The 19,739-nt window shown below is 49.9% G+C and overlaps 1 protein-coding gene across 1 annotated transcript in view; it reads left to right on the top strand.

Annotated features, from left to right (window-relative positions):
* Window positions 1-17,826, top strand: part of ZNF804A (zinc finger protein 804A) — a 161,171-nt gene extending 143,345 nt beyond the window's left edge. The window contains exons 3-4 of the mRNA XM_054177049.1: window positions 10,575-10,705; window positions 14,461-17,826. Of these exons, the coding sequence (XP_054033024.1) occupies window positions 10,575-10,705; window positions 14,461-17,782 (3,453 nt within the window). The 3' untranslated portion in view covers window positions 17,783-17,826. The remainder of the gene's footprint in view (window positions 1-10,574; window positions 10,706-14,460) is intronic.
* Window positions 17,827-19,739: the final 1,913 nt, after the last annotated feature.

The following is a 19,739-nucleotide window of genomic DNA, read 5'->3' as shown; positions in this document are numbered from 1 at the left end:
TGACCTCCCTGCTCCTGGTGGCCACACTGGTCCTGATGCAGGCCAGGATGCCATTGGCCCTCTTGGCCACCTGGGCCCACTGCTGGCTCATGTTTAGGCGGCTGTCAACCAGTACCCCCAGGTTCCCCTCTGTTTGGCAGCTCTCAGCCTCTCTGACCCCAGCCTGTAGCACTGCATGGGGTTGTTGTGGCCAAAGTGCATTGTGAAACCAGATGTAGGTGCAGGTGATCCTGCTCTGGCAGGGAGGTTGGGCTGGATGGTCTTTCAAGGTCCCTTTCAGCCCCTAACACTCTGTGAGCCTGTGATATGTTTCTACCCTGGCTATTGTTGTTGGAAAGAAGAGGTTAAAAAAAGATGTTTCAACACTTTCTGTGAGGAGCTGCTTTGTGCCTCTGAGGGTGTGGACCGAGATTTGGGCACATTTTCATTCAGGGATGAGCTTTCTGTTATTACTTAATTACTGTTTTTATTAATTTCCTAGTGATTCTTAATCAAGGGCAAATTACCTCCTGGAATGTTCATATCTGATAGTGGCAGGGGAATATTGCTGTGAATTCCTCCTGGGTTGCCTTAAATCAGGAAGGTGGACCTCACATGTTCAGCCAGCTCTTGAGGCTGAGGTACCCAACCAAAGACCTTTTGCAGTTTCACAGCACCTTAGAGCTTGGAAGGAGCCTCCAGAGATCATCAAGTCCAACCCCCCTGCCAGAGTAGCATCATTTAGAGATGGAGATAGATATAGATATAGATGAGATTGAGATATAGATTGAGATATAGATAGGTACAGATGACTATAAGGATTTCACTGTATCACAGCACATTAGAGCTTGGAAGGAACCTCCAGAGATCATCCAGTCCAACCCCCTGCCAGATACAGAATACAGATATAGATGATATAAAGATAGATATAGATATAGATAGGTCCAGATGACTACAAGGACTTCACATTAGAGGGTGGAAGGGACCTCCAGAGATCATCCAGTCCCAACCCCCTGCCAAAGCAGGATCACTTACAGTAGTCTGCACAGGAATGCACCCAGTTGGGGTTTGAATGTCTCTAGAGAAGGAAACCGCACAACCTCTCTGGGCAACCTTTTGTGGGTAGAAGAAACTCACCTGCCATGCAAAGCCAAGAACTGGTTGTTGCTGTAGCTAAAAAGCTGACAGCTGACTGAAAGAGTTAGTATTACCCCAGTCCCCATGATGCTGGTACTTAGAACCACAGTTCTCCAAATAGAACAGCTCATTAGGCCTGCAGTGATAGGATGAGTGGCAATGGATTCAAACTAGAGCAGGGCAGATTTAGATTGGATGTTAGGAAGAAGTTCTGCACCATGAGGGTGGTGGAACACTGGAACAGGTTGCCCAGGGAAGTGGTTGAGGCTCCATCCCTGGAGATATTCAAGGTGAGGCTGGACAGAGCTCTGGGCAGCCTGATCTAGTTGAGGATGTCCCTGCTGACTGCAGGGGGGTTGGACTGGATGACATTTACAGGTTCCTTCCAACCCAGGTGATTCTATGATTCTATTCCTTAAATGGACAGATAGAAGCTTTCTGCTGTCTGATCCTTCTTAGTGCTGCAGTCTTCCTGAGAAAAAGAGAGATGTCAGCAAGTTGACAGCTCAGTGAGCTCTGCATGTAGGGGAACGTGGTGCTGATGCTGGTGGTTTCATCTTCCTTTTTGCCAGGAGCAGGGTGAAGCTTGATGGTTTATTTCTCCTCACTCTCAAGTCCACTAGGGGCTGCAGAATCACAGAGTGTTAGGGGCTGGAATGGACCTCCAAAGCTCATCCAGTCCAACCCCCACTGCCAGAGCAGGATCACTGAGAGCAGGTCACACAGCAACACATCCAGGTGGGTCCTGGTCATCTCCACAACCCCCCTGGGCAGCCTGCTCCAGGGCTCCATGAAAAAACTTTTCCTCCTGTTTCCATGGAACTTCCTCTGCCTCAGCTTCCACCACTGCCCCTCCTTGTGCTGGCATTGGGCATCCCCCAGCAGAGCCTGGCTCCAGCCTCTGGGCACTCACCCTGCACAGCTTTCTCAACAGCAATGAGGTCACCTCTCAGTCCCCTCTTCAAGCTCCAGAGCCCTCAGCTCCCTCAGGCTCTCCTCACTCCTCATGAGGCAGATGTTCAAATCCCTTCAGCATTTTTGTGGCTCTGTGCTGGACTCTTTCAGCAGTCACTTTAATGCATTTTCTGACACAAATGTGTGCTCCAGTGGTTCCCAATTGCATATTGTAGTGAAATTACACACACACACACACACAAATATATATGAATGCCTTTTCATCTTCTTTCTATCCCTAAACCCACTTGTATGTGTGTTTAAAGTTGCACTCCTTTGGCAAGCAGTACTGGTGCACTGCTGAGTGGTTTGTAGCCCTGGGACACTGGTGTCATCCTGTTCCATCCACTTCCCTTTTCCAAGGCCTCTGCTATGACCTTGTGTTTGTCCTTTTGGAGCTCTGTGTTCCCTTACAGTCCTGGTTTCCCTCAGCAGCCTCTAACCTATACTTTTCTGATAAGCTGATGCTTTATTAACACAGTGTGACAGATAGATGCTCACTCCACACTTGCTACCATTTCAATCTGCAAAAGCAATGATGCAGTAGAAGACACACAAAGAGACACAAGCTTGCTACCAGCATCCCCTCCTCACAGCAGTGTCAGTGGTATGTTATTGGAATTACTCTACCACATATTCAATTTGCAGGGTTGAAAATGAAGGCATAGGTCAGCTTAGAATCAAAGAATTGATAGGGTTGGAAAGAATCTCAAGGATCAGCCAGTTCCAACCCCCCTGCCATGGGCAGGGACACCTCACACTACAGCAGCTTGCTCACAGCCACATCCAGCCTGGCTCTTAAAAACCTCCAGGGATGAGGCTCCCACCACCTCCCTGGGCAACCTCTGCCAGTCTCTCACCACCCTCATGGGGAAGAACTTCTTCCTAACATCCAAGCTCAATCTATCCATTTCTAGTTTTGCTCCATTCCCCCCAGTCCTATCACTCCCTGACACCCTCAAAAGTCCCTCCCCAGCTTTCTTGTAGCCCCCTTCAGATACTGGAAGGCCACAAGAAGGTTTCCTCAGAGCCTTCTCTTCTCCAGACTGAACAACCCCAACTCTCTCAGTCTGTCCTCATAGGGGAGCAGCTCCAGCCCTCTGCTCCTCCTCGTGGCCCTTCTCTGGACACCTTCCAGCACCTCCAGATCCTTCCTGGAACAGAGGCTCCAGAACTGGACACAGAGCTCCAGGTGGGGTCTCAGCAGAGTGAAGCAGAGGGGCAGAATCCCCTCCCTGGCCCTGCTGGCCACATTTCTCTTGATTCAGCCCAGGCTGTGGTTGGCTCTCTGGGCCACAAGTGCTCCCTGCTGGCTCCTGTTGAGCTTCTCATCCCCCTGCACCTCCAAGTCCTTTTCTTGAGGGCTGCTCTCAGGCCAGTCCCTTGCTCAGCCTATATCAGTGCCTGGGATTGGCCTGACCCAGCTGCAGGACCTTGCACTTGGTCTTGTTGAACCTCATGAGGTTTTGTGGTAGGGCATTTGCCTTGCAAGATGCAGTCCTCATACTGAATAGCATTTTGGTTTATATCTTGTTTGTCTCCCTGGGAGCAGTATGAAAGGCTTGGGTTAAGGGTAACAGATTCTCTCAGTGCCAGTCAGCTGTGAGAGGTGTGTCACAGTTTGCAAAGGTCCTTTCTCCCTCCATTTCCCTCCATCAGATTTATGCATTTCCTTTGCAGAAGATTGCCATAGGTTCTGGCACAATCTCAGGCAAGGACCAGACCCTGCTGATCAGAAGCCCTTTGTGAACAGAGGCTTTGAACAGCTCAATGATCCAATATAAAACTGATCTGAGGAAGTGATTGTGATTTCTGTCTGACAGAAAGAATTACAATTAAGAGCTCACTTGGAGGGGATTCATGTATCTCCTTCAGCCCAGCCACAGCTATTAGACTATCCTTCAAGGATTATGGAAAATACCCTCTGGAGTACTTGGCCATAAATACTAATTCCTCATTTTCAGCCATTGTGTGCAGTGTGAGCAGAGGAAAGGTTTAAGATTCACTCAGTTCATTTCAGTCTCTGTGGGAGTCCTTCTTAAAGTGGCACAGAGAAAATCACAGAATCACCAAGGTTGGAAGAGACCTCAAAGATCATCAAGTCCAACCTGGCACCACGGACCTCATGACTAGACCATGGCACCAAGTGCCACATCCAATCCCCTCCTGAACACTGGATATTCAAGGTGAGGCTGGACAGGGCTCTGGGCAACCTGACCTAGTTGGGGATGTCCCTGCTGACTGCAGAGGGGGTTGGACTGGATGAGCTTTGGGAGGCCCTTTCCAGCCCAGACTGTTGTATGATTCTGTGACAGGTTGAACCCTGGATGTGGTTCTGAGCAAGTGAGGTGTCCTTGCCCATGGCAGGGGGGTTGGAACAGGATGATCCTTGAGGTCCCTCCCAACCCTGACAATTCTATGACTCTATGATTCTGGACTGCAAGTGCCCATTGCTGGCTCCTGTTGAGCTTCTCATCCACCAGCACCCCCAAGTCCTTTTCTGCAGGGCTGCTCCCATTTTCATCATCTTCCCAGCCTGGATTGGTATCAAGGAGTGCCCCAACCTAGGTTTAGGAAATAGCATGTTTTGGAAACTGCCAAATCAGGCCTCAAAACAACTTGCACCTGGTGTGTGTTTTGTGGGTTCCAACTGAGAAAAGTTCCACTTTTACAGATGTACTCAGTGGATAAAATCCTCAGGAGTGACTGAGGTACAGACCTTACAAAGCTGTGTTAAAGCTCTTCGTGAAAAGGATGAGGCTGGTCTCTTCTCACAGGTCATTAGTGATAGAACAAGAGGAAACAGCCTCAAGCTGCAGCAGGGCAGGTTCAGACTGGACAGGAGGAAGAATTTTTCCCCATCAAGAGTGGTCAGGCATTGGAATGTGCTGCCCAGGGAGGTGGTGGAGTCCCCAAGGCTGGATGTGTTTGAAGGTGGTTTGGATGTGGTGCTTGGGGCTGTGGTTTAGGGGTGAGCCTTGCAGAGTAGGGCTCTGGGTTGGACTTGGTGACCCTGAGGGTCTTTTCCAAGCTGAAGTTTCTGTGCTTCTGTGACTGCCATACCCGTTGCAAGACCACAAATCCAATGCTAAGTAGATCATGTTCTGCTAAAAGCAGCTTTCTGTGGGGGAAAGGGGTGGTGTGTTTGACAGGAGGTCTGACAGAAGGGGAGCTCTGGAACGCATCGTTCTTCAGAAGAGAAGAGCAGGCAGTCCAACACAGAGGCTGGTGCACACAAAACTTCTCACAGACTCCTCTCTCTTACACATTGACACCTGCCTGTAGCAATCAAGGGGAACAAATTAATGACTTGAAAGTTGTGAACAGTTCTTCTATCCCAGATCTGGTGTGTGCTACCAGATAGACTCATGGAATCACAGAATCATAGAATCATTGTATCAGAATATTGAGTCATAGAAACATTGAATCACAGAATCATTGAATCATAGAATAGAATAGACCAGACCAGGTTGGAAGAGACCCTCAAGATCGAGTCCAACCTATCATCCAACATCACCTAATCAACTAAACCATGGCACCAAGCACCCCATCAAGTCTCCTCCTGAACACCTCCAGTGATGGTGACTCCACCACCTCCTCAGGCAGCACATTCCAATGGGCAATCACTCTCTCTGTGTAAAACTTCCTCCTAACCTCCAGCCTAAACTTCCCCTGGTGCAGCTTGAGACTGTGTCCTCTTGTTCTGGTGCTGGTTGCCTGGGAGAAGAGGCCAACCTCTGCCTGTATACAACCTTCCTTCAGGTAGTTGTAGAGAGCAATAAGGTCACCCCTGAGTCTCCTCTTCTCCAGGCTAAGCAACCCCAGCTCCCTCAGTCTCTCCTCACAGAGCTGTGTTCCAAGCCCCTCACCAACTTTGTTGCCCTTCTCTGGACATCACAGAATCATTGAGTCATAGAATCATAGAATCACAGAAACATAGAATCATTGGCTCATAGAATCATTGAATCAGAATCATCAAATCATAAAATCATGGAATCATAGAACCACAGAATCATGGAATCATAGAATCATCTGGGCTGGAATGGACCTCCAAAGTCTGACCCCCCCACAATCAGCTGTGACATTCCCAACTAGGTCAGGTTGCCCGGGGCCTCATTGAGCCTCATCTTGAGTATCTTTAACCTGGAGAAGAGGAGGCTCAGGGGAGACTCTCTACAACTCTCTGGAGGGAGGTTGTAGCTAAGTGGGGGTCAGTCTTTTCTCCCCAGCAAGCAGCAACAGGACAAGAGGACACAGTCTCAAGCTGTGTAGGGAGAAGTTTAGGCTTGATCTTAGAAAGAAGTTCTTCCCAGAAAGAGTAATTGGCCATTGGGATGGGCTGCCCAGGGAGGTGGTGGACATCCCTGGAGGTGTTTAAGCAAAGCCTGAATGAGGGACTTAGTGCCATGGTCTAGTTGATTAGATAGGGTTGGGTGATCACTTGGACTTGATGATCTTGGAGGTCTCTTCCAACCTGGCTGATTCTGTGACTCTTCAGGGTTGGGGCCTGAAGCACCTCCCTGGGCAGCCTGTTCCAGTGCTCCACTACCCTCATAGTAAAGAACTTGTTCCTAAATGACTGATGGGGCTGATGAGAGCTTCAGATCCATAGGATGATATTTGCTTAGCATGAAACACATCTTCTGTGCTTCCAAGGTCATGTAAAACCTCCTTGGACACCCTTGTCCCTGCTCACTGTGAGTGAGACCCTGCTCACACCCGGAGACATGGTGGCACATTAACTGTGGCACTCCTCAGGGTCTGGAGTCCTGCTCCCTTTCAACAGCAAGAGGAACAAAAAGGGGTTGAAATCTGGTCAGACTCAACTGGCTGATTATAATCATCCCAGTAATTACAGCAAAGTGCTGCTGCTGGAGGGTGATTATGGATTTGTAAACCCCTCAGCTCCTCGTGTTTAACCTTGGGGAAAAGCACCCTTTTAGCTCTCTTTCGTTTTCTTGCCTTCCTTGTGCATTGGAGGGGAAAAAAAAAACCCCACCAAACCCCTGAAGAATTATTGAGCTCTGCAAAACAGAATGCAATCCTGCCTTTAAATGTCAGAAGCTAGAGATGGGGAGGGGACAGAGCAAACTTCATTCCTTGCCTGGCATTCTGAGTACTCAGAAAACACTTGTTTATCATTAAATACTTCAGGCTTTGTGAGTGGCTGGTGTGGAGCAAGGTCAGTATTATGCTGTCTTCAGGAAGGGATGAATGCACAGGTGGAAGAAGTGTTCCACAAAGATGCTTCACATTTCAAGCCTTTTTTTCTTGGAAAAAACCCAACTGAGTTCTGAGTTAATTTGTAACATCCAAGATTGAGCCTTATAGCATCTGTTGGCACAGGGAAACAAAATATGGTAACACTCTTAATGAAATATTGGGCAGGGGCTGGCTGGAGAGCAGCCCTCAAGAAAAGATCTTGGGGGCACTGCTGGATAAGAAGCTCAACAGGAGCCAGCAGGGAGCACTTGCAGCCCAGAGAGCCAAGCAGAGCCTGGGCTGCAGCAAGAGAAGTGTGGCCAGCAGGGCCAGGGAGGGGATTCTGCCCCTCTGCTCCACTCTGCTGAGACCACAGCTGCAGCTCTGGGGCCAGTTCTGGAGCCTCTATTCCAGGAAGGATCTGGAGGTGCTGGAAGGTGTCCAGAGAAGGTCGACAAGGATGATAAAAGGTCTGGATATCCTATCATATGGAGACAGACTAAGGGAGTTGGGGCTGTTCAGTCTGGACAAGAGAATGGTCTGAGGAGACCTTCTTGTGGCCTTTCAATATCTGAAGGGGGCTCCAAGAAAGCTGGGGAGGGACTTTTGAGGGTGTCAGGGAGTGATAGGACTGGGGGGGATGGAGCAAAACTAGAAATGGGTAGATTGAGATTGGATGTTAGGAAGAAGTTCTTCCCCATGAGGGTGGTGAGAGACTGGCAGAGGTTGCCCAGGGAGGTGGTGGAAGCCTCATCCCTGGAGGTTTTTCAGGCCAGGCTGGATGTGGCTGTGAGCAAGCTGCTGTAGTGTGAGGTGTCCCTGGCCATGGCAGAGGGGTGGAATTGGATAATCCTTGAGATCCCTTCCAACCCTGACAATTCTATGATTCTATGAAATATAGATGATAGAAGAAGTGGTTGCCTTTCAAATTGTTTCTCTTGATCTATCAAAGTTGCCTTCAAAGGAATATCCACTTATTGGAAAAGGATGCAAAAACAGAAAGTAGAGCTCTTGTTTGCTTTCTCAGCATGTCTCTCTCTTCATGTTTCTTGGCTTTAAACAGACTGCTAAAAGAGCTTTGGGCTGGATGTTAAGAAGAAATTCTTCATAGAGAGAGAGATTGCCCTTTGGAATGTGCTGCCCAGGGAGGTGGTGGAGTCCCCATCACTGGAGGTGTTTAGGGAGAGACTGGATGGAGTGCTTGGTGCCATGGTTTAGTTGATTAGATGGTGTTGGGTGATAGGTTGGACTCAATGATCTCTAAGGTCCCTTCCAACCTGTTTTTTCTATTCTATTCTACTCTTCTCTTCCTCTTCTCTTCTCTTCCTCTTCTCTTCCTCTTCTCTTCCTCTTCTCTTCCTCTTCTCTTCCTCTTCTCTTCCTCTTCTCTTCCTCTTCTCTTCCTCTTCTCTTCCTCTTCTCTTCCTCTTCTCTTCCTCTTCTCTTCCTCTTCTCTTCCTCTTCTCTTCCTCTTCTCTTCCTCTTCTCTTCTCTTCATTCTATTTACCTTCATTCCAAATCATAGAATCATAGCACTGTGAGAATTGGAAGGGACCTCAAGGATCATCCAGCTCCAACCCCCCTACCATGGCCAGGGACACCTCACACTAGAGCAGCTTACTGACAGCCACATCCAGCCTGGCCTCTAGGCAAAGCCAAATTCAGTACAGAAACGAATGATGTGCAGGAAAATTTTTTTCTGTGATTAGAAAAATAAATAAAAGAAGGAAAAAAGCCACAGATGGGGCAAAATAAAAACATGAGAAGGAAGAGGGGAGTGGTGCTTACAGAGTTGTGCAAACTCCATTTCTTGTGTATCCCACATGTGCCTGCCAGTGATAAGAAAAATCTTTCAATGCCCTTCAAACGGTTTGCAGTTGGAATTAACTGCTTTTACAAATCCACACAGCCCTTGTTCATGGGCAGCCATTAGCCCCTGGACACTGAAAACAAACCCACAAAGCTGGCAAGTCGCTGGATTCTTCTCAGAATCAAGAGATTATGATCTCTTAATGTGATACCGTGAAGACTCTGAGCCACGCTGGGGGCACGCTGAGCAACTAAGCAGTGCCCCGGTGGGGTTTGGGACTTAGAGGAATACTTTTTGCTTGAGTGAGGGATTAGCAAAGTCTCTGCCTTGTTGTCTTTCTGTCACAGAAAGGAAGCTAAATCCCCTTTTCACATAGGGAATCAAAGCTCTGCATTTTTATTTCCCCTCAAAGAAACAGGCTGGAGATGCAATCAAATGAGATGGCAGTACCATGGTACATTAGAGGTTGGAAGGGACTGCCAGAGATCATCCAGTCCAACCCCCCTGCCACAGCAGGATCACCCAGGGGAGTCTGCACAGGAATGCATCCAGGTGGGGTTTGAAAGTCTCCAGGGAAGAAGACTCCACAACCTCTCTGGGTAGCACATTGAACCTCAGTGTGGGGACACTCTCAAGCTGTGCCAGGGGAAGTTTAGGCTGGAGGTGAGGAGAAAGTTCTTCACTGAGAGAGTTGTTAGCCATTGGAACGTGCTGCCCAGGGAGGTGGTGGAGTCACCATCCCTGGAGGTGTTCAAGAGGGGACTGGATGTGGCACTTGGTGCCATGGTTTAGTCATGAGGTCTGTGGTGCCAGGTTGGGCTTGATGATCCTTGAGGTCTCTTCCAACCTTGGTGATTCTGTGTGATCCTGTGTGCTCAACTGCTGAGTCAGATACTGATAAGAGCAGGAATTGGACTCCTCTAAAAGGAAGACCTTTCCATTTCAAAATCATAGAATCACAGAATCAACCAGGTTGGAAAAGATCTCAGAGATCATCAAGTCCAACCTATTACCTAATACCTATCACCCCAGGACAACTAAACCATAGGTAGTGATAGAAAAGATAGATAGTGATAGATAAGAGGGAAGAGCCTCAAGCTGCAGCAGGGCAGGTTCAGACTGGACAGGAGGAAGAATTTTTCCCCATCACGAGTGGTCAGGGCTTGGAATGTGCTGCCCAGGGAGGTGGTGTCTGGATGTGTTTCAAGGTGTTTTGGATGTGGTGTTTGGGGCTGTGGTTTAGGGGTGATCCTTGTAGAGTAGGGTTGTGGGTTGGATCCTGAGGCTCTTTTCCAACATGAATGGCTCTGTGATTCCGTGATCTGTTCAGTCGCTTGAAATAAGTTTATTGAGTAGGTCGCTCTGGATGGGGTTCAAAACCAGTTCAGGCCATGGATGCTTACCAGAAAGTAATTGTCATTAGAAGTATTTCTCATCCCTGCTTTCCCTTTTGTTTGTTTGTTTCTGTGCATTATCTGCCTGTACCTTACAGAGACTGAAGGAGCTGAAGCAGAGGGAGTTCGCTCGGAACGTGGCCTCGAAGTCGCGTAAAGATGAAAGGAAGCAGGAGAAAGCCCTCCAACGTTTGCACAAGCTGGCTGAGCTAAGGAAGGAGAGAACTTGGTAAGTGCACAGCTGCTGAAACAGATCAAAAGGGGGGGAAAAAAAAACCTTTAAAAGGAGGCCTCCACTCTTAGAGAGATTTAACACATCCAAGATTGAACACATCCAAGTGCCGGGTTCTGCACATTGGCCACAACAACCCCAGGCAGAGCTACAGGCTGGGGGCAGAGTGGCTGAGAGCAGCCAGGCAAGGAGGGACCTGGGGGTGCTGGTTGATGGTAGGCTGAACATGAGCCACCAGTGTGCCCAGGCAGCCAAGAAGGCCAATGGCATCCTGCCCTGCATCAGGAACAGTGTGGCCAGCAGGAGCAGGGAGGTCATTGTGCCCTGTGCTCAGCACTGGTTAGGCCACACCTTGAGTCCTGTGTCCAGTTCTGGGCCCCTCAGTTTAAGAAAGATGTTGAGCAGCTGGAAGGTATCCAGAGAAGGACAACAAAGCTGGGGAAGGGTTTGGAGCACAGCCCTGTGAGGAGAGGCTGAGGGAGCTGGGGTTGCTTAGCCTGGAGAAGAGGAGGCTCAGGGGAGACCTTATGGCTGTCTACAAGTCCCTGAAGGGAGATTGTATCCAGGTGGGGGTTGGTCTCTCCTCCCAGGCAACCAGCACCAGAACAGGAGGACACAGTCTCAAGCTGCACCAAGGGAGGTTTAGGCTGGATGTTAGGAAGAAATTCTTTATAGAGAGAGTGATTGGCCATTGGGATGTGCTGCCCAGGGAGGTGGTGGAGTCACCATCACTGGAGGTGTTTAGGGAGAGACTGGATGGGGTGCTTGGTGCCATGGTTTAGTTGATTAGATACTGTTGGGTGATAGGTTGGACTTGATGATCTCAAAGGTCTTTTCCAACCTGGTTGATTCTATTCTATTCTATTCTATTCTATTCTATTCTATTCTATTCTATTCTATTCTATTCTATTCTATTCTATTCTATTCCATTCTATTCCATTCTATTCCATTCTATTCTATTCCATTCTATTCCATTCCATTCTATTCCATTCTATTCTATTCCATTCTATTCTATTCCATTCTATTCTATTCCATTCTATTCCATTCCATTCCATGCTATTCTATATGCTGCTGTGGGCCAGGGGGGCTGTGGGAGTGTGGGGGGCTGTTGGAGGCCCTGGGCTGAAGTCCTGCTCATGCATTTTGGAAGCAGCATGTGTACAGCACTTTGATTCACACTCTGTGAAGGCATGTATGGGGATTTTTTTTCCAGTGGAGCAAAAATGACATGTATTTTTAGTCTTAAAAAGAGAGAGAGAGAGCTGTGTTTCATATATATTTCATAAAACCAGGCAGGCTGGTTGAAAGCTGAGTGAAGTAGGTCACGCGTTTGAAGGCTGCCACTACTTCATTGATGAGGTGAGGAATGCAGTCTTGTCTTTCCAGGATGTAACAGATCTCGCTGGTTTAGTTCTCAAACTGCTCTGCTCGCCTGGGAAAGCAGCCAGAAATCTTAGGTTTAGATTTTAGTGACTGGATTCTCTTATATTGCAGCCCAGAAAGCCAAGCAGAGCCTGGGCTGCAGCAAGAGAAGCATAGGCAGCAGGGAGAGGGAGGTGTTTCTCCCCCTCCACTCCACTCTGCTGAGACCCCACCTGGAGCACTGTGTCCAGCTCTGGAGCCTCGACTCCAGGAAGGATCTGGAGGTGCTGGAAGGTGTCCAGAGAAGGGCCACGAGGATGAGCAGAGGGCTGGAGCTGCTCTGCTATGGAGACAGGCTGAGAGAGTTGGGGTTATTCAGTATGGAGAAGAGAAGGCTCTGAGGAAACCTTCTTGTAGCCTTCCAGTATCTGAAGGGGGCTACAGGAAAGGTGGTGAGGGACTTTTTAGGGTGAGTCCAACCCCCTGCCAAAGCAGGATCACCCTGGGTAGTTTGCTCAGGACTGCATCCAGGTGAGGTTTGAATGTGTCCAGAGAAGGAGACTCCACCAACCTGGCTTCCTCCCCCTCAGATACTGGTAGACATTGACCACATCCTCTCTCAGCTTTTTCTCCACACTAAACAGCCCCAGGGCTCTCAGTCTGTCTTCATAGGGGAGATGCTCAAGTCCCCTAAGCATCCTCCTGGCTCTCCCTTGGACTCTCTCCAGCAGGTCTCTGTCTCTCTTCAACTGGGGAGCCCAGAATCAGGCACAGTATTGCAGGTGTGGTCTCAGCAGGGCAGTGTAGAATGTATAGAACACCAGGTTGGAAGGGACCTCAGGGATCATCCAGTCCAACCTTTCAGGGTAAGAATTTAGTTTAAATGAGCTGGCCCTGCACCCTGCCCAGCTGGGCCTTGAAACTGTCTCATGGAGGGGAGTGTGTAGTATTGCTCTGCATTGTAACATAAGAAGAATTGTTTTCACAGAGGCTCATTACTCCTAGTGCTGAGCAGTTCCTGTGGATCCTGGAAAACTGACAGCTTAAACAGTTTTTGCTCCTCTCTCTGCTTCCCTATTAAGTCAAATAGAACAGATGGGAAGGGGACATGAAATGAAGAACAGAAGCAGACAGTGATGAATTTTTGCTCAAGAGGGATGAATCACTTACTGCACTACTGTCAGCTGAAACACTCTCCCCAGTACTATTTTGTGGAGAGGGAAATTGCTGAGATGGCAGTGGCTCGGTCTGTGAACACAAATAGGATGGGAGCTGCTGGGTGATTGCCTGTGGGCACAGCAGCACTCACTGGAATGATGACTAAGAGGGAAGTGGCCTGTGAGGTGCTCTCTGGTTTAATACACAATCAGAGAATCACAGATACATTCAGATTGGAAAAGACCCTCAGGGTCACCAAGCCTAACCCAGAACCCTACTCTACAAGGCTCACCCTTAAACCAGAACCCCAAGCACCACGTACAAACCACTTTGAAACACAGCCAGGCTTAGCGACTCCACCACCTCCCTGGGCAGCACATTCCAAGCCCTGACCACCCTTGATGGGAAAAAATTCTTCCTCCTGTCCAGTCTGAACCTGCCCTGCTGCAGCTTGAGGCTGTTTCCTCTTGTTCTATCACTAATGACCTGTGAGAAGAGACCAGCACCAGCCTTTCTACAACATCCTTTCAGGTGGTCTCCCCTCAGCATTCTCCTTTCCAAACTGATCAGCCCCATCTCCTTCACTGGCTCCTCATAAGATTTATTCTCCAGGCCCAGAGAAGTGTAGCCAAGAGATTGAGGGAGGTGATTCTCCCCCTCTGCTCCGATCTGGTGAGATGCCACCTGGAGCACTGTGTCCAGTTGTGGAGCCTCTATTACTGGAGAGATCTGGAGGTGCTGGAAGGTCTCCAGGGAACAGCCACAAGAATGAGCAGAGGGCTGGAGGTCTTTTGCAATGGAGACAGATTGAGAGGGTTGGGGTTGTTCAGTCTGGAGGGGACAAGGCTCTGAGAAGACCTTCTTGTGGCCTTCCAGTATCTGCAGGGGGACTACAAGAAAGCTGGGGAGGGAATTTTTTTAGGGTGTCAGGGAGTGACAGAATTTGGGGGGATAGAACAAAACTAGTAGTGTGTAAATTGAGACTGGATGTTAGGCAGAAGTTCTTCCCCATGAGGGTGGTGAGATGCTGTAACAGTTTGCCCAGGGAGGTGGTGGAAGCCTCATCCTTGGAGGTTTTTCAGGCCAGGCTGGATGTGGCTGTGAGCAAGCTGCTGCAGTGTGAGGTGTCCCTGCCCATGGCAGGGGGGTTGGAACTGGATGATGCTTGAGGTCCCTTCCAATCCTGACCATTCTATGATTGTATGGCTCACAGGTTTTGTTTTCCTTCCTAGTGCTCCTGGAAGTGGCCCTATGTTCAAATCCACTACGGTGACTGTGCGAGATCACTGTGGGGACAGCCCTGGGAGCGCTGCTGGGGACTCCGCCGGCCAGCAGGAGCTCAGCGCTGTGGCAGCGCACGATGCGCAGAACCGCGACCAGGAGCCTTCTGTGATCTCTTCCACCCCTGGGAACTCATGTGGGAGCAAATCCGACCCTGGCAAATGTGGAGATCAGGTCCAAGGATCTCAAGGACATAGAGTTGGGTTCTCTTTTGCTTTCCCTAAGAAAGCAGCAGTCAAACTGGAGTCTTCAGCTGCCGTTTTCTATGAGTTTAATGAGGAAGGGTCTGTGGAACATGGATTTAGTAGGAGAAGTAGGTTTGTTCCAGGAGCCTGTAGCCTTCAGTCTCCTCCAGTGGCAGAAATAGTCCTGTGTCCTGAGGAGAAGAATAACTGTTTTCACCCACTGGTGGAAAAATGCACAGACACAGCAGAAGCTCCTGAAGCTCAAGAGTCAAAGGAGCTGGCCACTGAAGAAAGCAGGGTGCTGGAGAGTCCTGTATTAGCTCCTGCTCTGTCCCTCTCAAAGCAGCTGGTGTCCTCAGACATGGATGGCTACATTATTGACGTAAGTGGAGCAGACTTACCCGACCAAATGCTGCCAGCAGTTGAGGACAGTGCTACAGTGCTGCCCCTGGACTGCAGTGGTTATGAGCTGCAGGCAAACAGGGCTCTCGTGCAGGCGGTTGTGGAGGATCCTTTATCAGCGCAGGATGCTGTGGAGGAGAACAGTAAGGACAGGAACAGTGATTCATCCACAACTGCAACTGAAATCAACAAACTGGGGGCAGATCCATTGGTTCCATTGCCATCTGAGGATGGTCATAGGGGGGGAGCCCCACCAAGCAAACCAGATGTGTGCAGGAGACCTTGTGAACCCTTTGTTCCCGTTCTTAGCAAGCGTGGGTCCAACGTCCTCCAGTGGCCGTCGGAAATGTTAATTTACACAAGTACAGACCCTTCCATTTCTTACAGCTGCAACCCTTTATATTTTGATTTCAAGTCGTCAAGAGCAAGCAGCAGCCAAGACAGGCCCAAGCATCCACCCAGCATACCTCACCTGAACCACAAAACTGAAGCCAACCACAGCCCAGTCCCAGGTTCTACTAATAAACCTACTGCGGAGTGTGGCGACGACGGGACAGAAGCGAATCAAACCCCGTGCGGCTCCACGATGCCCCTCACCAGTGAGGTTTCCTTCATCAGAAGATGTCATCTTGCAAAAAATCACAACAAAGTGTCCTTGGATGAGTCCTTCAGGATTAGAAAAACAGAAAAGTATCACATCTTTAAAAATCTCTCACGACAAAGCACTGTGATAGAGGAGAAACACAGCAAAGCCTGGATCAAAGAGAGCCATGGAAAACGGCTTCACAAAAGCAGAAAGCGGAAAAGGAGGAGAAAATTGTGCCGCTGTCATCACCACCACCACCATCACTGGGGGGACACAGCAGTGGCAGAAACAGGGATGTCCTCTGTGGCTGAAAAGGAAGTCAGCTACAGAGATGAGAGTAAGCATCAGCACCTCCAAAACAACGCAGAGAAGTGCAGGCACGATGCGGGTCCAGAGATACAACAGTTGCATCAAAGCCTTGGCACTGAAAATGGTCCCAAGAGAGTGGTGCCTGTGTCAGGTCACATGCACAGGGACAGAGGCTGCTGTGACATCTGGAGTGCAAGAAGCAGCTGCCAGCACCGTGGTTGTAAACGACTGCACAGAAGGAGCAAAGCAAGCTGCCGGAGGCAGGCAAAGCAGCTGGCCCCCGGTGCCAGGAGGCACAGCTTGAGGTGCTCTAAAATGTGTTGTGGCTGGAAAGTCAGGAGATCGAGCTGCAGCCCGGAGCATAAATGTTTAGGCCACTGCAGTGAGGAGAAGAGTCCAAGCCAAAACCTGTCCGTAAAGAGAGGTTACAACGTCCTGACAGAGGAGCCTGAGAAACCTCACTGTAAGCGGAGGCAGCATGCTTCTCGCTCCTCCTCCTCCTCTTCCTCTTCCTCCTCCTCCTCCACATCATCATCAGAGGACAGCTCCTACGGACAGACATCATCAGCAGAGGAGTATCTAAGGCAAGCACATGCACACCACAAGGCTAAAGGCAGACGCAGGAGAAGGAAAACTCGAACCCATCACATATTCCTTGCCAGGAGTGCCAGAAGCGAGACCTCCAGACCTTCCCGAGAAACTTCTGCAAGTTCCACCTTAAAGATTCCAGAGGACTTCTTGACTCAGGACAGTCTAAAGGAAGCTAGTGTAGACCCCAAAGCTGATCACACAAAAGATGCAGACGAAGCAATGCAGCTGGAGGAGGAAAGCAAATCACCTCTAGACACTGGTAGCCCTCCCCTGCTGGCAGATGACAAACAGGTGACAGGCACCGCGACGGAGAGCGCTGCGAGTACGTTTCCTGATGCCGTCGCGGGGGCTGCTGGTGGTGGTCCTGAGCGCGGTGCTGCAGCAGCTGCCGCCCCCCGGGACGTTCCTGCGCAGGAGGAAAGGAAGAAAGACAACGTCAACGGTCAGGAAAGTCAAACTCGTTACAAAGGTCCCCTCCCCAACAGACCCTTGGAACAAGCTCCTCCCAAGCCCTACCTTTGCCATTACGAACTGGCCGAGTCCCTGCCGCACGAGAAGCTGAACGACGTGTCGAGCGAGTGGGTGCCCTGCAACCCCGGCGTCTTCGGCAGCCCGCCCCCCTTGCCCTTCAAAGAAGCACATGGGAACAGTCACGCCTTTCTCGCTACGGAGCAGTTGATAGCCCCCTTCGCCCTGCCCGACCAGACGCTGATATTCCCTCCCGAGAGCCACGAGAAGTTCAAAGACCTGCCGTCGGAGGCGTACCAGCAGGTCGTGCCGCAAAACCTGCTGGCCGGCAAAGTGAAGTTCTCCTTCCCCCCCGCGGCCATGCAGGCCCCCAGCTCCCCGCTGCAGCCCTTGCCCTTGCAGCCGCCGCTCTGTTCTACCTCCGTTACCACCATTCACCACACCATCCTCCAGCAGCACGCTGCCGCCACCACGCTGAAGGTTCTCCAGCCCCACCAGCAGTTCCTCTCGCAGGTCCCCGCACTTTCCAGAGCTCCTTTACCTCACCTGCCGGTAGGACCGAGGCTCTGCCCGGCAGGGCACGCAGCCTTCGTGGCCCCGCCGCATTTGCCTCTGCTGCCGCCCTCGGTCCTGCACCCGACCCAGCTGGCGTTTCCCCCGCTGCCTCACACTGTCTTCCCTTCCCTGCTGTCCCCACACCCGGCTGTCATCCCCCTGCAGCCCCTTTTCTAAGGACAGGCTCTCGGGGATGGGGAAAGGAGCCATCAGCTATATCACAGGATGCTAGAGGTTGGAAGGCACCTCCAGAGATCATCCAGTCCACTCCCCACTGCCAGAGCAGGACCACAGAATCTAGCACAGGTCACACAAGAACGCGTTTAGATGGGTCTTGAAAGTCTCCAGAGAAGGAGACTCCACAACCTCTCTGGGGAGCCTGTTCCAGCGCTGTCCCCTCTGGTTCTGCAGTTCCTCTGGCTTTGCAAAATGGTTCTGTTAACATTTCCCACTCCCTGCCCCCTTCCTTGAGAAGCATTTACTGTAAGTATAAGGATGCAAACCTTCATGTAAAGCTCAGCCCTATACTATAACTAAAGCACTGAATAGTCTGATACTAATATGAACTCTCTCTCTATATATATATAAAGTGCAGAACCATGTCTTAGAATATGTATAATGTATATAAAAAGATATTTATAGTTCTATAACTTATGTTGTAAAGTATTCCCCCCTTTCTTTTGGTTTTTTTTGGGTTTATTTGGGTTTGGTTTGGGTTCTTCTTTTCTTAATCTTTGTGTATTTGCACCTATTTAATGTTTAGACAAAGCTGATGCACTATGTTTTGTACTATGTTCTCTCAAACTGTAAATCTAGTGACAAACTATCTCTTGCAATAAATTTTTTTGTTAACTACTTGGAGTGTATCAAAAGAAGGGGGGTGGGGGGGGAGGGGTGGGGGGAATCATTCATTATAAGCCTGGTGGATTCTGGGGGTTCTTCCATGCTCTTCTGCAGCTCAACAGCATCCTCTACCCCTGCTGTGTGGGGATAATCAAGTTTCCTATATGTCAGTGATTTATCAGGGAGCCTGAGAGGCTAATACCTTGAGGGCAGCTGTCTCAGTGAGCAAGAGAGAAAGGGTAATGGATCTGTTGTGTTGGAGGCTTGATGTCACCGTGACAAATTTTGCCTGCTCCTAGCATGTGCACAAACTGCTGACTGCTGGAGCTAATCCCTTTTATGCAGTGCAACAAAAATAACAGCAGTGATGGTGGCGGGGGGAAATGAAAGGGAGAGCAGCAGTCTGACTTCAAGGAAATGTTGCTTACAGCAAACAGGTCCAGCACAGGGAAGGTCTTGGTTCCATCAACCATCTTTCCTCTGGCTGCGCACAGACCTCGGTGGGGATCGCTCCAAGGGACCCTGTTGGAGTGGAGGTCCTCCCTGCCTGTGCAGCGTGTGAAGACAGCAAGAGAAGGTGAGTGTGAAGGGGAGGTGAGAAAGAGCTTCACACGGGGAACCCACCAGGGATTGAGTCAAATTCATACCAGACTTCACCTCCCTCTTGCCCACAGTGAATTGGTAAAGAAATAGCATGACATGGAATAGAAATTCTCTCCCTCTGCTCCACTCTGCTGAGACCCCCACCTGGAGCACTGTTCCAGTTCTGGAGCCCCTATTCCAGGAAGGATCTGGAGGAGCTGGAGCATGTCCAGAGAAGGGTCACGAGGATGAGCAGAGGGCTGGAGCTGCTCTGCTATGGAGACAGACTGAGAGAGTTGTGGCTGTTCGGTCTGGAGAGGAGAAGGCTCTGAGGAGACCTAATTGTGGCCTTCCAGTATCTGAAGGGAAAGCTGGGGAGGGACTTCTTAGGGTGTTAGGTAGTGATAGGATTAGGTGGAATGTATCTAAACTAGAAATGGGTAGGTTGGTAGATTCAGATTGGCTGTTAGGAAGAAGTTCTTCCCCATGAGGGTGGTGAGACACTGGCACAGGCTGCCCAGGGAGGTGGTGGAAGCCTCATCCCTGGAGGTTTGTCAGGCCAGGCTGGATGTGGCTGTGAGCAAGCTGCTGTAGTGTGAGGTGTCCCTGGCCATGGCAGGGGGCTTGGAACTGGCTGACCCTTGAGGTCCCTTCCACCCCTGAGAATTCTGTGATTCTGTAAGGAAAGAAAGTGCATTTATAGTCTATT

Source organism: Dryobates pubescens, chromosome 37 (assembly GCF_014839835.1).
Source record: "Dryobates pubescens isolate bDryPub1 chromosome 37, bDryPub1.pri, whole genome shotgun sequence".
In the NCBI taxonomy this organism is placed as follows: Eukaryota; Metazoa; Chordata; class Aves; order Piciformes; family Picidae; genus Dryobates; species Dryobates pubescens.
This window is presented reverse-complemented; position numbering and strand designations above follow the sequence as displayed.